This window comes from Lactuca sativa, chromosome 5 (assembly GCF_002870075.4).
Source record: "Lactuca sativa cultivar Salinas chromosome 5, Lsat_Salinas_v11, whole genome shotgun sequence".
Lineage (NCBI taxonomy): Eukaryota > Viridiplantae > Streptophyta > Magnoliopsida > Asterales > Asteraceae > Lactuca > Lactuca sativa.
This window is the reverse complement of record NC_056627.2, coordinates 282,033,332-282,052,269: the sequence shown is the minus strand read 5'-3', so window position 1 is coordinate 282,052,269 and position 18,938 is coordinate 282,033,332. Positions and strand designations below refer to the sequence as shown.

The 18,938-nt window shown below is 34.5% G+C and overlaps 2 protein-coding genes across 2 annotated transcripts; one reads left to right on the top strand and one right to left on the bottom strand.

Annotated features, from left to right (window-relative positions):
- Positions 1–14,392: 14,392 nt before the first annotated feature.
- On the top strand, positions 14,393–14,962 carry LOC111910157 (uncharacterized). The gene has a single exon (XM_023905933.1). The coding sequence runs from the start codon at positions 14,393–14,395 to the stop codon at positions 14,960–14,962; it is 570 nt and encodes a 189-aa protein (XP_023761701.1).
- A 2-nt stretch (positions 14,963–14,964) lies between these two features.
- LOC111910177 (protein RICE SALT SENSITIVE 3) lies at positions 14,965–17,118 on the bottom strand. Its single transcript, XM_023905952.3, has 7 exons — positions 16,699–17,118; positions 16,555–16,605; positions 16,318–16,449; positions 16,069–16,174; positions 15,868–15,909; positions 15,724–15,780; positions 14,965–15,637 (listed from the first exon to the last, which is right to left on the bottom strand). Exons 1-7 carry the CDS (start codon positions 16,827–16,829, stop codon positions 15,131–15,133), a joined length of 1,026 nt encoding a protein of 341 aa, XP_023761720.1. The 5' UTR covers positions 16,830–17,118; the 3' UTR covers positions 14,965–15,130.
- Between the last annotated feature and the right edge of the window lie 1,820 nt (positions 17,119–18,938).

Genomic DNA, 18,938 nt, shown 5'->3' with positions numbered 1-18,938 from the left:
TCCAGGGTCCCGTAGAGCATTCTTGATCTCTCAGGAGACTTCTTGAGTATACTTGATCGTTTCGGAGTTCTCTAGACGATGGTGGAATTTTCCAAAAACTTGGTCCGTGACACCCTCCCCCACTTAAACCATTGACGTCCTCGTCAAGTCTTCTATACATATGTCTTAATCTTATCATGTATCTACTTTGTGTCTTTTCTTTTTATCCAAAGTATTGCTTCGAGTAAGGTGTGCTTTTATTTATCAATGTGCCTCGAATCTTACTTCTTCTCTCAGCCTCATAACTTCTTGAGTAAATCTTCAAGGGGGATATGGATCCCTGTTACTTCGTGTATGCCTTGTTTACTCAAATTTCCTTTTTTGTCTTAATATTCTTTTTGATCATATTACTTTGGCAATAACACATGTGCATACTTCCTTTTCTCTCGGGGCCTTTATGAAACTTCATAGTTGAAAGGGTTCGAGCTTTTGTCTTGCTTCTTTCCAAGGGAATTATATGGATAATTGATACCTTGGTTATAACCATGGTGTTGTCTCTTTCGAACGACCGTGGACATACCATATCTAGGAAGTCCATTCCTAGTACCATACGATAGTCGTCCATCGAAACCACTATCAAGTCGATGGTCCCTTCCCATTCTGCAATCTTCATGAGAATTCCACGAGAAACTTCGAGGATCGGATTGGATGGAGAGTTGACAACTTTCAACCGACCTAACTACTTTGTATAGTGAATACCCAACTTCTTGGATTCTTCCTCTGTGATGAAACTATGTGTTGCTCCGGAATCTACTAGCGCCTTAGTGTTCCTTGCATTCACTTTGGCTTTGACGAACATGAGACTCCCTCCTTTATTTTCTTCCTTCTTATATGATTTTATCTCATCCTTCGATATTGAGTTCAGAAAACGCATTGAGCTAATTTGTGCTTCGTCTTCTTTTTCTTGCAACACCATCGCGTAGAAGGTCTTTTTCTTCGGACAGTCTCGGATCAAGTGAGGACCATCACACAAGTAGCACTTGATCTCCTTCCGTTCTTCTCTTCGGTATCTTCGTTTGATTGCTTTTCCTTTTGTATTCAAAGGTCGAGTGTGTCTTGTTTTGGTTCCGATTCTGACATAGTTTGTTCTCCCCCACCATTCTTCTTAACTGTGCTTTCTCTTCGAAATTCCATTAGATCTTCAGCCATGGCGATAGCTTTGTCGATGTCTCTAACATTTCTCCTCTTGAGCTCATTATAAGCCCAAGATTGTAGTTCATCCATAAAATAAAATAGTTTGTCTTTCCCTTGTATGTCGGGTAACTTTAGCATCAAGCTCATGAACTCCACTATGTAGTCTCGGATGGATCCACTATGCTTTAGCCCAGGAAGTTTCTTCATCGCTATGTCGTCAGCATTGTGTGGACAGAGTTGTCTCTTAAGTTGCCTCTTGAACTCTTCCTAGGTGTCTATGGTGTATAAGCCCTTTTCAATGTCTCCGTGCTTCCTTCTCCAACATAGAGTTTCACTTTCATATAGGTAAAGGATTGTCGTGTCGACCTTCGTCTTGTCTTCCTTTACTTGGCTAGCATTGAAGTAAAATTCCATCGACCAAAAGAATTATTCAAGTTCTTTAGGGTCATGTTTTCCTCCATACTTCAATGGTTTGGGTACGTCTGTGTGTGCCAACTTACTTGCAACGGCTCCTCCGGCGATTGCTGCCTTGTGCAAGTTTACTTCGGCTTCCAGCGTAGCTACCTTCTCACGGAACTCATTCCGCAAGGTGTTGATAAGTCCAAGGACTTCTTCCTTGATGACATCGATGGTCTGCTTCAATCTATCGCTCATGTCACTTATCTCTGCAACGAACTGATCGACGGTATCCTTCCACTCAAGGATCTCACCGACGCTAATCTCCACCTTTGTAAGATTGTTTACTTAGCTTTCCAAAGGGTCAACGGATTGGTCCCTCCTCCTGTACTTCCTTCCTTTCTCTTCTACGACAGGGGGAATGTTAGATACATCACTTCATCCTTCCATTTCTACGATCTCTTCCTCGTACGAACTCTGGATCTGATACCACTTGTCACGGGATGACTCTTTTAGACTAGTCAATAACGTGTGCCACTTAGTGCTTCTCCGACTAAGTCAGGCTAACCTCGACGATCTAGATGTACTAACAAACTTAGGAAGCAAGATTTACGACAAGGGACACTTCAAGAAAGCTTCTATTATATAACTCAACTTCTTTACAAGGCAACTTCTCAATAGTTTGGGCAAATGAGCCATTCTCCCTATTTATAGGAACCTTACACCTCCTCAAATGGAAGTTTCTAGGTCCTGATGATTCTTGACTAATTTAGACTCTTCTTTATCATATACATGGCCTTTATAAGACTCTAGAATATGGCATACTTGTCTACGATGCTCTAGAAATCTCTAGGTCGTCCTGACATTATCCAAATCATTCTTGTATGATCTAGCGTGTTCTAGATCGTTCTAAAGTCTTCCGAGACGTTCTAGCTCTGTCTAATACCTTCGTGGTTATTTCGGATCGTTCTCCTTTGTTCCACGGACATATAATATTCTAGCATCTTCTAGGGTCCCGTAGAGCATTCTTGATCTCTCCGGAGACTTCTTGAGTATACTTGATCGCTCCGTTGTTCTCTAGATGATGGTGAAATTTTCCAGAAACTTGGTCCAAGACACTCTGATCCAAACCAAACCGTTCTTTCGAGCAATCCATTTCCTAGGGTTTTGTGTTGCTAATCTGTAGAAAACTGAAACAGGAACAAATTCCAAATTTACAATCACTCTTCAGTCATCCACACTTCGCCTCTTTCCCTCAGTCCCTAAGTCCCGAAACCCTAACCCTTTGTGAGCCTGTAAGCCTGTGACGAGTATCTTTGTCCTGAAACCCTAAATAAAGATATTGTTGCTCTATGCCTACGATTATCATTTACTGATTTACTGTATCGTTGGCTTGATTTAATAACTTATTATCCAGGTTAATATGTTCTTAGTTTTTGCTTCTAAATGATAATGATTTGATTGGTTGGTTAGGGAACTTTTATATTGAATCCAAACCTGGGAAAATGATTAGTAGATAGAACCTAATTTTTGTCAAATCGTTTGAGATAATTCAGTTATCAAAACTCGAATAAGATTGTTGCTTTTCTTTCAAACTGGAATCCAATGATTGTTCTTTCTAGGATTATAATTGCTTTTGTTTACCAATCAGGTTATGTGTGTAGTGTGTTTATTCATTATGGGTGTGTTTATTCACTCTAGGATTACCATGTACTCCAGAATAGGTAACTTTATGTATGTATGTACATATGGTCGGTCAATCTTGAATTTCAATGAAACTTGTCTGAATTCCATGCATCCTTTTCACATACTTTGGTATGATTCAGCTTTGAATCATACACTATTCACAAAGTTTGTGTATCCCACCCCACCCAATTTGTTGTGTCTTTTTTGAAACTTTAATGTATAGTTGCTCACTGAACCTTTTTGTATATTGATAGGCACCTATTCCTAAGTCAGTTATTGTTTCTTTGATTTCTGTTCCAAAGTCAGTTCTTAGCATATATGCTGATTGAAGAAGTAAAACTGAAACTTTCTGTATGTATATGGTCCGTTGAGTTTTGATTGTATGATGCATACTTGCATCTTTATGACTGAAATGTTAACCCATAGGTATTAATGTATTATGCATGGTTGTTATTAAAAAAAACTTTTGGATATGTTTCGCTAGATTTTTTAGGTGGTTTAAGGTATTTTGAATTTTAGTTAATTTGGTTTTGGTGTTGTTTCAGATTGAGGAGTTGGAAATATGGATCCCGGTGGATGCGGAGATATATTTTTTGGAGTAGGGGTAGCAAAGATATCCGAAAATTTTGAAATGTAGATATTGATATCCGAATCCGAATCTGAAATTTCAGAGTCGGATTTAGATATCAAATATGATATCCGAAAATGTTGTGAATTCAAAATAGATCTTTTTAATCAATGAATTACAAAAAGACCCATTATTCAATTATGGTATAGTTGTAAAACAAATAATTTTTCTGTTCATTTGTTTAATATATATATAGACCATAAACCAAACTAATGTTTCTTTATATTTGCTAATTAACAAATGAATTTGAATACATTAAGTTACCGTTTGATAAATAGTTGTATGTTCAAGACTTCACGTAAGAATGTAAGTTCAATTGCTCTTAAATTTAACTTTATTGATATCGGATGAATATTGAATGTAACCAAAAGTTCAATTGCTCTCAAATTCATTTACTATTTTTTAACCAATATGTGATCATGTTATCTAAATAACAGTGCGTTCACACTAATTAATTTTGTAACTTCTGAGGCTGAATGGAGTGGGAGGTGCCAAAGCACTCACTAGGCTCGCTAATGGAAGGAAAACACCGCCCCCTAGCGCTCACTAGGGGTTCGCTATGTTGCACTCGTTACCTTTTTGGCATGATGAGAGAGAAGGAAAAGGGAGAAACTGATTGTTGGTCAGGGACGGATTGGTGATCCAACAATTTGTTATTTGTTCGTGGCCTCTAGAACCCAAGTTCAGCTTCGTTTGTAAACCATGATTACAGAAGATGAGAACTGAGAAGAAACACAAATGCCTGCTTTTTTTGGATCTTCAATGGCCGTTGCGTTCCACATATCTCAAAAGAGATTGGATTATGTATTCTTTAAAAGGCTTTATATGGGCTTTAATGGGCTCTTGGGATTAAATTACTTTAGCCGTTCATTGAGTTATTTAATCTAATTATATATGTAAGTTATGTATTTCACTTTAACACGATTTGTGGTAAATTATTTTATTATCAGTTATTGCTAGTTTATTATGTTAATAAATTTGTTATTAAAGAATTTCTTTCGTTTGTGCAAAATAAAGTTTGGCATTCCATTTGTGCATAAAATTTGTTTAATATTTATACATAAAAAATGTTTTTATATTAAAAGAAAGTAATTTAATTAAATTAAAAAAAGAAAATAAAAAATAAAAAATGGAGTGCTAGGAGTGTTACCACTCACTATCAAATGCTAAGATTGGGTGTTAAATGGTCAAAAATGAGGTGACACTCCAAAATCTAACGTGACAAGATGTTAAGAGTGTTACCACTCCCCTTAGCTTTAACCACATGACATTAATAAAATTTCACTACTTACATCACAAGAAAGAACATAAAATAAAACTTAGTAGCCTAATAACACAGTCTGGACTCATTAAGTAAATGAAGAGGACCATTAAAGGTTAATAAAATATACCAAAGTTCCCAAATCTCCCCATCTGCTCCATTTTAAGATAAAAAGATATATATAAAAAAAGTAATAAAAATTTAGTGGATATTTCGGATATCCGAAAATTCAAAATACCACTTTAAGAATCCAAATCTGAAATTTCGATGATTTCATTTTGGATTTTCTAAGACGGATATTTTTGAACACTTTCATTCCATCTGTTTTTTAAAAGATAGCAAAGCGGTAGTTGGAGGAACATATCCCATCTTCCAATCCCAGGAGTTGAGTTTGGCATATTCCAATCAGAACCTGACTTTGCTTTCTTCCCACCTGTTCCTTCTCTTTTGAGAAGGTTGCTGCTGTGTACTAAGTGCTAATAAGTAATACCTTCAAAGTCTCCTCTTTCTCTCTTTTCATGGCAGCTTCCCTCATGATATCAGCATAAGACCTCGTTTCAAGTTTTGGAGTCTTGTCCCCATTTGCAAAAGCATCATGTCTCTCTTCGTCATCATTGGTAGGAATCTCCCTATTATAATCCTGAAATAGATTGTTATTGCCATAGTATCAAAAGTAATAGAGTTGGGCGCTATGGTTGCCTTCATAATCTTCCTTTCTTCCTGTGTCTTTGATATCTCAATATCTCAGCATCCATGTTTCCAACTCTTCCTCAAACTAAAACAACACCAAAACCAAAGTCAACAATCAATGTTACTTCGGGACAAATGAATTAAAATCCAATATACCTCAAAGTTTAAGAATCCACATTAACATATATTAGACTAGCACCACTAAAAAACAAATTAAACATAATTTCAACACACACTATCCTACATCATCTAAAAGGAGGTAAACACCAAGTTCTCGAAGAAACAAACTATTTTTTTTTTCTAAAACAACCCAACAAAACACAATACGTAATTTATAGGTTGTTGAAACCTACATGTAGCCGATTTTGGGCTTTCCTGATGCTAGAATCTCTGTGTGACATAAATGTTAATGAGAATTCAAACAACTACTATTGATGCTTAATGTAATAAGTTCTTGTTTTCAAATTATTCAGAAATCAGTTTTTGATCCTGTCCGGTTCGAAACCAAATCGGTTATATATTAAAATTATTAGTTTTTTTTGTTATAGTTTGAAAGAGAGATTGTTTTAAGTATAAAATCTTCTAAATATGTATTCATTGTGACCGTATATTTAACGGCGGAATATTTAATTGTCATCGTACAATGAGTGAGATGGCAAACAGGCAACAAGCTGCACCGCTAAGCCTTTTCGAATGGTAAAGCTAATTCTTTTAAAGACTACATTCGAAGATCTAGGGGATATAACATTAATATGCATGATTCGTTGTACTCTTTTAAAAAGCTCTACCACATCCGATGCGAGGAAACCAAACGTATCAAATGCAAATGGTATGAACACGTGTTGATTTTCCATGCACAATTTCTCATGTTTGGTGACTTTGCCTGTAGCTGATTTTAAAGCAGCATGTCCCGCCGTGAAACCCCCAGCCCTCAAGCCCATGAGAGGGGATACCCCTGTAAGATCCACACATGCGTGTTTCCCTCCGACCCATCCAAAAATCAAAATGTTAGCCGGTCTGAGGGTTGACCTTCCTTCTGTCGGGTCAGTCAAGAAATTAACAGGTGCCTCTTTCTTAGCGGAAACCCCGACACGCTTAAATACGTCAAACAAAACATCCCTAACCATATTGTGCCTGTATTTGAACCCCGGGAGTTCTTTACAGTGAACTGCATGCTCTCCAAAAGAACCCCGGGAGTTCTTTACAGTGAACTGCATGCTCTCCAAAAGAGTCAAACAAAACATCCCTAACCATATTGTGCTTGTATTTGAACCCCGCGAGAGGGGATACCCCTGTAAGATCCACACATGCGTGTTTCCCTCCGACCCATCCAAAAATCAAAATGTTAGCCGGTCTGAGGGTTGACCTTCCTTCTGTCGGGTCAGTCAAGAAATTAACAGGTGCCTCTTTCTTAGCGGAAACCCTGACACGCTTAAATACGTCAAACAAAACATCACTAACCATATTGTGCCTGTATTTTAACCCCGGGAGTTCTTTACAGTGAACTGCATGCTCTCCAAAAGAGTCCATACATGCCTTGCGACACACTGGACATATCTCGTCAGCTGGGAATGTGGGAATCATGAGTCGATATTTGAGAATAGTACGATACTCCATGAGAGACATGTGTTGGCCAAACCCATCTATAAGGATAGCTAGAAGAAAATCTTGAGCATGTGGTGCACGTAATCACTGGAAAACCACTTTCTGCCGAGTCGTCATATCAAGATGCACTTCTATATCTTGGACAAGTTTACGAAAAAGGGCACTCGTCAGTAGTAAAATTATTAAGGTCAAAATCTGGAAGCTTGTTGCGAAGGGATGCCAAGGCACAATCATAATCAGAATCCATACCATGTATACCGCTATCCCGTAAGATGTGGTATTGCAATACCCAAGATTGGGCCCTTGAGGCAACAAAAGCATAGGAGGTAGCCTCTACTGCCGAGTATAAACCCAAACCCCCAAACCTAATGGGTAAGGAAGCAATTCGCCATTGTATGTCACCAAAGAAAGGGATTAGAACATCTTCTAAATCCTGTTAACACTTGTGTTAACCAAACAAAATAAATTCAAATTAAGGACTTAATTTAGATGAAAAACAATAAACATACCAAAAAACTTAATAGATGTAGAATCACTAATAATAATTAAAGATATAGGTGTGCACAATGCAATGTTCTTAGATTTACATTCCGTCAAATAGATTCTCTAGGAGATACCCCAAAAATTAGACATGGTAACAGTAAATCAAATGTTTGACATTCCTAATTGGCTGAATGTTGATTCCACTTTTCAAGCGGACAAGAGAGAAGAGAGAAACAGAGAGAAGAAGTAAATGGAGGAACCGAGGAACATACCTGATTGCAGCCGCCAATAGTGGTGACTGGTGAGAGGTGGAGCAGGGTGATTGATTGCAGCGATGGTGAAACAATGTCCAAACTCCACTAAACGAAGATGGGGCGGTGATTAATCTAATTTCGACTTTTTGTTTAACTTGTGGTTCGATATCAGAGATCAATAGGGGTCAAAGCCCAAGTTTTAGAATATTAGGCCTATATCTATAAAAATTAATGGTATATTGCTACTTCTAACCTAAAATTCACGAGGGGCCGGTCGCAGCCTCCTGGCCCTATGAAAGCTCCGCCAATGGTAATCACAACGAATAAACTATTTAGGTGGCCAATAGTTTTTGTCAATTTTAGTTTCTATAAAATTCTTAAATTTGTCGTGATTCATCGACTTTTGGTCAATGACATGTTTAATTCCTTCCATGCTGATAAGAAGATTAGAAGCTTAGATGGTAAATCAACCATGCGAAACCCTAGGCCATCCCATTAGTTTTATATTATATGTTAGGCTTGCATGTCTAATAGAGCTCACTTACTTTCATGCTCAAAGTTGTTGAATAACAAGCCTTAATCTAAGATCAAGCTTGTCTTGTATGTTGAGTCGAGTCGTCATCAACCAAACATTGTTACGAGTGTAATAAACGATCTGAGCTATTTGTAAGCTACTTGAGATAGACTCGTAAAAATCTCGACTCGAGCTTGAGTTAAACAAGCTCGATTCGAGCTCAGGTAAGTTTCGGGCTCGTTCAATGGGTATTTACTTATGAGATCATTCCATTTATTATCGTATTCCGGTTCTGAATCCCTTATCCATTTCCAAACTAAGCTTCCCGCATGTATGCACAAATATATGCTCGAACACAGTCGTGAAGTCCGACATCACATGCTTATACTACCCACTAAAGAGAGGCGTTGCCACCATCTAGTACACATAAGTCACAACACCTCCCTTGTTCATCAAAGAACGATAGATCCAAAAACAAAAAACCTCGTAGATGCATAAGATTGATGTGATCGTGCTCGATTAATGTTCGTTTTTCCTTGTCTACCTATGATTGGTGGAAACCCAAAAGAAAAGATCAAGGGTAATCATTCTAAAAATACCAGTTGCATTGATCAAAATCATATTATTTATAAACTTCTTCACCATAAACATACCATAAACATAAACATGAAAATAAACTAAAAAAGGTGGAGGTGTATGTGCAAGTTTGGATTTGTGTGGATTTAATGTTTTCAAAACCTAGATCACAACAAACTTTTTTTTCTTTTAACTTTTTGTTTGGTTTTAAAACCCACAAACCCTTAAACATTTGTCCTTTGAAGTTAGATTTCTTTTATTTGGTTTTAGAACCCCCGATTATGCATGTTTTTTATTTTGATTTATCTGGGTTATCTAAATAAGCACCAACTAAGTCATGAGTTGATTCAGAGGTACGACCCTTGGGGCAAGGATTTTGATGTGCTCTCGGAGGTTTACACCGACGACTCGTATAAAACTTTGGGGAGAGAAATCCCAGCGACACCTTTGACGTCTTCCTCATGGAAAACAACATGATAAGCGGAGTCGTCGGCATCGTGGTGGGTTCTGAGAGAGTGGGTAAATTCCATTTTTGCCAATGAACGGCGAGATAGGTCATTGGTAATTATCATTGTCGCACAACCAATATGAAAGATGTGGTTGGTTACCAACATCGATCTTTCTTCACCTTCGTACTGATTAAGCGTAATATTCTCGATAATGACAATGAGAACATTCTTGATTTTCCAGTCACCCCACGTAATATTTGAGCAGCTAAACAGTACAAATAACGTCGGAACTTCACCCCATTGCGCTAAGATTATACGTTTTCACATAGGGTTTGAGTTTTTAGTTATTCATAATAAGAGAAGAAAGACAAGGCGTTGGAGGGAGATGTGAACAAAATGCGAACAAAGAAAGAGGTAAGGTAGATTTAATTTAATTTTTTTTAATTAACTAAAAGCCATTTGTTCGGTCATATGGACCAAATAAGGAAAGGTACATTTAATTTTTTTTTTAATTAACTAAAATGTTAGGTCATATGGACAAAATAAACAGGTGAAAACCGACTTTATACCCATAAAGCAACACAAAAAATTAAGGGGCTAATTCAACAAATTCAAAATATGTAGTTGGATTAATATGTCATTTTCCTTTTATATTTCTATAGTATTAAGTTCTTTTATATGCACATAGTATTATTTGATATTTGATATTTAGTTTTGATTATTATATTTTAATGATCAAAATTTTCTATATAATATATTCATTTTTATTTTTTATATTTAATTAATTATAAATTAATAAATATTTAATATCTAAATAATAATTAGCTTTTAAATATATCAGCCAAAATACATATTCTAATAAATAAAAATCTTTTTTTATCACATGTCACATTCTCATTAATTTAACCATATGTTATTTTGTGATTATTTTCAATTATTTTTTTTCCATATGACATTTTGTGTTTTTCTATTTTATTAATTCCAAATAGTATTTATAGGTCAAATGAACTTTCTTTTCTTGATGTAATAAATAGATCTCAATTTTAAAAATGTAATAACTAACTCACTTTCATTCAAAAGTCAAAATTTTCATATTCAATTTCCAACTTAATATAATTAATCTATTAATTTAAAATATATTATTACATGTAAAACACTATCTTATTATTGGTAGATTTTCAAAATGATTATTACAATACACTTATTTGTTATTTTAAATATTATGTTAAATCCAAAACATAAATCATATTATCAAATTAACTTATGAAACATATATTCGGATACTATTTTTCAAAATAGTTAAAAATGTTTAAATGTTGTAAATGTAGAAAGACAAGTCAAATTAAATAAAAATTATCAAAAAACTATTTTTTATTATAATTTAGTTTTTTTCCAAAGAAGTGATTTTTAATTAATTAACACAAAAAAAATACATTGTGTTAATTTACAAACGATGGTTTATAGCAATTAACCGTCATGATCGAAATTAAAAAGAAAAATAAATAGATAACCAGTTTGTAAACAAACACTTACAACATTAAATTGTAATACTAAATCGTAAACTATGTTTAGTTTTATTTAAATGCAAATCACGAGTAGATGCTATTGAATTATGCGAATATACTATCTACATATAATTGTATGTTATATGACAACAATTTTCTCTTATTACTTAATTGAAGTACATACTTATTTATCATTACAGTTGTATTTATTTTAATTTTTTAATTTAAAAATGTATAATGTTTAGACATTCATATATAACCTTTTATTTTAGTTAATCCCTATAATATACGAGTCTTACAATTAATACAAAATATATAAAATGGATAAATAGGTAGAGGTTAGTAACCTAACTTCCAATGGTTAAAAGCTATATAAGGATTTATTTTCAAATAGTAAAATGATATTTTAGCAACCAAACTAGCAAAATTCTACCATTACACATAAAAAATAACAATAACTATATTATGAACTCAATCAACTTAAATAATTTCCAGTATATCTAGTCAAACGGTATCAAGTGTTGTTTTCCCTCTTTAAAATCGATGGTTCAAATTCCGTTAGGGACATAGATGAATTTAGAAACAGAATAAATTTGTTGTTCCAAAAAAACTAAGAATAAAAAAAGACTAAAGAACTATGTAATCAAACAAATCATTTTCTTTGGTTTACCGTTACAAAAATTGACTCGTTTCGAAACTCCTATATATATCCCAAAAAGTCGCGAGAAACATTTCATCAAGACACTTCTTTTGATTGTAGTAAACTTGAGGCGAGTCTTGTATAACTACGATAAATTAGAGATATACGCCGTATCAATGTTCCACTGATTGATATTTTGGAACCAAATAGAAACGTAAAAAGACAAAAAAAAAAAAAAAAAAAAAAAAAAAAAAAAAAAAAAAAAAAAAGAATGTGATCCAAGCTCTCAATTTGAGAGTCGCACATCACACATATAAGAGTATCCATCAATCTCACATGTGTTCATATTGACTTCGGTGGGCAGTTTGTTCAAATTTATTCTCCAAACAAGAATATTCACTTTAATAGGAACCTAATTGCTCCAACTAATCAACCAAATTTCCACCATTAAAGTCGAGTAGTCGATCAAACACATTACGCATTGTTGAAGAAACGAGTAATTTCTCATACCATCTAAATCCAACGCTCACCTATCACATTGATTAGACAAAATCATCTCACTCCAGTTATCCCACCCCTCCCCCTATACAGGCAACTTAGTCACACGAAGATACGAAAATGGTCGAGTTATCCTGATCAAGTAGCTTGGTACACTCTTGGAAAATAATTTTGTGATAAGTGTAGCCCACACACATCACATCAAATAGTAAAAAATTTGTAGAAAGTTACAAATAAAGATTCTTTTAGAAGGCAAAATACTTAAACACAAACCAATGATATTGATGCAACAAGGAACGGCTTGTTGGATAACAACCGAAAACTATGGTTTGCACTAACATTTTTTTTTTTAAATTTATGTTCATATATCTATATATCGTGATGTCGATTACTTGTTTTGTCTTTGACACTAATAGATAACAATAGGAATGTTATTAAAGGTGTTTTTGTCGAACCCTATTATCCTTTTATCACGTTCTGTAAGACCCTCAGAAACAATCCATTTCGAACAATGGGTCCCAAATGTTCTTCCACAAGAAACTCTTAAAACGAAGGGTGTTTGAGTTGTCCCTTTCTTTTAGTGTTTTGGCACTTGTCCATCAAACCCAAACTCTTTAGGTTAACATTAGATATATTTACCTCGTTGATCTAATCATTGATTGAAAAGCAAGCTTTGCATGTGATCGATTTTTTTAATAAAATTTTCTATTTTTTTTTTATTTATAAAGTTTACCATCTAGTGATCGATCATTTCTAAAAGCTATGGTATATGAAAAGGAAAAAGGATGGAATCAATGCGTCAAAGCTGAGGGATATATATATTTTTTGTTATTTTACTTGTATTTTCCTAATGAAAGATTTTGATACTGTGTTTGATTAAATAAATCAAAAGAAAACTTTAAACAACATGACGCCGATATCTGTCGATATCCTTGATAGGTTATAACTTATATATAGTCCTAATGAAAGATTTTGATACTGTTTGAGTAAATAAATCAAAAGAAAACTTTAAACAACTTGACATCGATATCTTTGATATGTTATATATAGTCAGTAAGAATGTTATGGAATTATAGCTTTTTCTTGGTGACAACTTGGAAAAGTTAAGTTGCACTCATCATTACTTGGTCTTGTGGGAGCCCAACAGAGGCCATTAAAATGTGGCCATCCATCCAACTTGCATTATCCTTTTGAACTATGCTTTTGTCCTTTTTTTTTCTTTATGTAATTATGTGGAATTTGATATAAACGTATTTTAAAACTATAATGGTTCTTTTTCTTTTTCATTACTCTCATATGGACTTTGTGGCATTCATCATTTACTTGACATTTCATAATCAATCAACTAATGATCCCAAATCCTACTAGTTTTTCAAGGAAGTGATTCGTATACAACATTTTTTTGCCATACACAACAATTCATGCATTATATAGTTGTATAATACAACATTTTAAAACATAAATTATTGTGATGGAGAAAAATTGTTATATACGAATCAGCTAAAATTTTCTTTCTCCAATTCTCTTAATGGAAATTTGTTGTTCAAGGTTTTAACTGTGTTCGCATGGATAACTACAACTTGTTTAAGAACATGGATATTGTTTTGACATGCATAACTAGAAACTTCATAACGATATTCAGGATGACATCCCATCCTTAGGTTTGAAGTTGGGTGTTTGTCAATTATCATAACCTTTTCTTATAATAATGTTACGCAACAAAGTTTCAAGATCTGAATCCATCATTATTAATTATAACTATCAATTCATCTATGAAGAAAGGGTAAAAAAATTGTTAATTCCCAATTATGATCTTTTGTATCTTTTAGAAAGAAGTCACATTTTGATCACAAAATCTAAGGAGTTGGCCACGTTGAAGCTTTATGAATGTGGCAAAACATACGACCCCAGATGACCTTCCCTTTAGGGGAAAACAACAGACCTAATTGGTCCCATTCCCTCAATTCAAGAACTTTCCGATCATATATATGTTTTGTGAATCTGTTCATCCCAATGCATAAACATTAAACCACCATGGAGAATCATCCCCGGCATAAAAGCAATTCCTCCGGCGACAACTTCACTTTTCCGGCGATATCACCAGACATGGAATTAGATTCCGAATTAGCAGACCATTTGTTCTCCAATGGCAAATTCCTCCTCCACACTTTTCCCATTCAGCCAAGAAGCTTCATCCTTTCAAGAACCAGCAGCGTTAGTAGTAGTAAAGATTCGCTCGTGTCATCCCGGAGCAACAGTACTAACAGCCGAACCAGCAGCAGCAGTAGCAGTTGCAGCAGCGCCAGAACAAGCACCAGTGACGCTTCCGCCGGAGTTGCTGTGAAAAGCAAGATCTTCCTTGAAAAAGGAAGTCGGAGCCCTGTTCGCTACTGTAACAATTATCATCATCTTCCCGCTCAAAGGTGGCAGTTCATGGCGCCGGTTCCGATGCTAAACCGCCGGCCTTCCCAGAGAAGAAAAGGTGAAGAGAACAGAATTGGGTCGCCGGAGAAGAAGAAATGCACTCCGAAAAAAGGGTATTGCCGGAAGTTTTTCCGGTGGGTTGTATCAACATGCAAACGTTGTCATGCTATGGAGCCTTAGACTGCTCAATTTTCAATGTTTTTTCCTTCTAATTTTGCTAATTTCATGGTGGATTCAGTGTTTATATCAAAAAGTTTGACTAAGTTAATCCAAACGAGATACATAAACATCTAAAAACGATTAAAAACGACTACTAAACATTACGAAAAACAACGATTACTAAACACATCACTCCAAGAAATTCTCCATAACATCGGTGTACATAGCAGCCTCGGGATTATGTTTATCATGATTCAAATTCTGGCCACCGTCTGGCTGCTTTCCACCACCGAGTCCTTCTTCTGCATTGAATAAAAGCTTCGCGTCATCACTTCTTCCGGTGAGTGCATTAAAGAACGACAGCCCATTAGGCCATTTGATGTCGCTTTCAACATGATCAGAACCCATCATATTTCCCATTTGTGGTTCAGATGAATGAGGAAGAAGGAACATGTGAGTCTCGTCTTTAGGCGCAAACCCTAGTCTTGTAGGATTCTGGAAATTTGGCGATTGCATTGGCTTCTGCGCCGCCCAGTTAAAGGCGGCGGTTGGTGGTGAGTGGATCGGGACTGTTGATTGCTTTAATGGATTTGAAGATGTCGATGCAAATAACTGGGAGAGATAGAAACCAGATTGGTAGCCAAGTGATTCAAAGGTATGTCTCATTCGAAGCACAAAATGAAGGTCTTCAGGTACCTGATCACACATAAACACATACAGATTGGTTTTCATTGGTTAAAGATGATCAAAAATGGTGGATCACAGGAGAAGAAGATACTCACAATCTTGCAAGAACCAAGTTGCAGAAGCCCATGGCCAGCTTGTATTACAGCTATAGTCTACAAAACAGAAATCAAAAGGATATGATCGAAAATCGAAATGATTAAAAAGAAACAAATTGCGAAATCATGATAAAAGATTTTCACCTGGATTCCAGATTCAAACTGTTCATTCCATTCAGTTGGAAGCTGAAAATCAGGAATTTATGAGGTCCAATTATTGATAATGATTACAAGAACATGAAAGTAGGAAACTAAAAGAAATCTATAATTTAATATCTAATTATTAAGCAACAGTACAGTGTGTGTGTTTGAAGGTGTAAAAGTGTGTGTTCTTGAGAAACATACAGCGTCAAAAGAGCTTTGCCAATAGTTAGAGATGCTCTGATCACATTCTGAAGGTTCTTTGAATACCCATTTGTGACACTTATCAGAAGCAACTTTCCCCATTAATCTGCACATCGATCAAGAAATCAACCAGGATCAGGAAAATAACCTAATGATAAATCATTATTTTGACACTCTGTTGTTCATCTTTGAGCTTAATTAGAGATTATAAATCTAGTAATTAAAAATAAACACCTACCAAGTACCCACCCTTCTCCATAATTATACAACTGAATTGACATTTTGCTGAAAGCTTTTCTAACAGGATCGTCCCCTGCATCCATGTCTTCTAAGCAGTCCGCCATTCTTCCTCTGCAAAACCCGTCTTCCCACATCAACATCCTGCAAGAAACCATGGCGAACTGATAAACAAAAACCAGAAAATAATCGCACCATATCTCATGAGCGAATATACTCTGCTTTAGAAGACAGTTTACAGTGACTTACAGGCTACCGATGTCGTCTCCAACTTTACAGCCATTACCACCTCTAACTCGCCTGAAAAAATGGCGGAAAAAACACCCATTTCAGCAAAGATGAAGAATACAAGTGGGTTGATTTGATTTACGACATATATAAACAGAAATTTACGGGCGAGGACGAATGGTCCAGAAAACAGAGTAAGTCCAGTCAGAATTAAAACAAACACTTCGTAAAGCTTCATGAAGAGCCATCATTCCAACTGCTTCTTTGTTTCTATCTGTAGTTCCTGAGCCCACCATCTTTCTCTCTCTCCTCTCTCCTCTCTCTTTAGTTACTTTTAGGGTTTTTGTAGCAGCTTTGATCAACTATTCAAGGTTCGCGAAGGGGGAGAACAATGGTGCATCATGACTTCATACCCATATGTTAAACACTACCAATCCAAACAAAAAAAAGGAACTAAAAAGAGGCCAAAAATGGAAGGTGTTTGAGTTCGTTACTTATGTAGAGCTTTTTATGCCATGGTTGTGAGCTTGGTTTTACCAGGGGAAGAAGAAAGGCGGTGAGTGTTTAGGGTTTGGTTTACCTTTTAACTTTAACTACTCCTCTCTAATCCACTTATTTATTTTGTGGGTTAGAACCATTGATTAACCCACCAAAATCTTGAAAATCTTTAAATGATTGACACTTTAACTTCATGTAATAAATAAATTTCATCTGAAAAACAAGTTCATTTAATCTTTACCACATAGACTTTATTTTTACATGAGTAAAGGTCATTTGTCTGTATTAGGTTTATTTCATATATCACTTTTCTTTTCTTTTTTTTGCTTTTCCGTTTTATATACCATGAAAATTCCAACTTTTGCAACAACAAAAAGGGAGGCAAGTGAGGTCTTAAAATGGTAGTGATTTGGGGTTTGTTTGGACAGGGGAAAATGAGGTTAGCAAGGTCACAATCCATGACCAAACACACCCCTCAATGGTATGGTGGAAGGTTTGTTAAGGACATTGAGGGTTTGGCAAAATAGAATCTTTACTGGTCAAAGGCATGATAGGATTTTGAGGGTTAGATTTGGATTGTTATTTTATTAGATATGGTCTTAAATCATAATCATATATAATAATCATAATCAATGTGTTATATATATATATATATATATATATATATATATATATATATATATATATATATATATATATATATATATATATATATATATATATATATATATATATATATATATATGGGTAAAGTGAATATACCTAACAACCTTATATAAACTTAGGTACCTAACCTCATCAAACTACGTCATTTTGCATTAAATTTTCATTGCAATCATCCAAGGTTCTTAAACTTCATCCCTAAACTTGATTTAGTTCAAAAAAGTTTGGAAATTCATCATTATATATCTCCTACATTCTTCCATTTGTAGCGGTATGATATGAAGCCCATCAGGTGATATTCGATAGAAAGACGTGATGTAAAAGAAAGATATTGGTGAAAGTCCAAAGATTTTTGAAGTAATCAAGTTATGGGGTTGAAGTTTAAGAACCTTAGACAATTACAATGTAAACATGATATAAACCGATGTAGTATTATGGAGTTAGGTACCTAAACTTATATAAGGTTGTTAGGTATATTCACTTTACCATATATATATATATATATATATATATATATATATATATATATATATATATATATATATATATATATATATATATATATATATATATATATAGAGAGAGAGAGAGAGAGAGAGAGAGAGTGTTATGTTCAAATGTTTTCACTATCTATTGTGTGCCTGTATGATTGATTCTGGACCAATCATTTTAGTTATTTTAAGAAAGTAATTAATGCTTATTAAATGCTGAAGATGTAATTAATACCTATTATATCTTCAACATGTAATATGCATTAATTACTTTCTTAAAATAATTAAAATGATTGGTCCAGAATCAGTCATATATGCACACAATAGATAGTAAAAACAAAATAACCTAACCCTATATATATATATATATATATATATATATATATATATATATATATATATATATATATATATATATATATATATATATATATATATATATATATCACACGTAATCAATTACTTTTTTATTAATTGGATGTTCAAGATCTTATGCATTTGACTTTTGTTTGGTTTGATATTTTAGAAATAAAAGATAATGATAATCCGAAAATCACTTCATTATCCATAAATTTATTGAATGTTAATAACAGTTGAAAACGTATAAAATGTTAGTATTTTAATAAAAAAAATCCTTGTAGGAACATTTTTATTTTAATTAATTATAGCATTATAAAAGTTAACAGGAGATTATAAGATGGTCACGTGCACACGTGCCATGTGTGCGTCGGTGGATAAAGAAAAGAAGTCTGT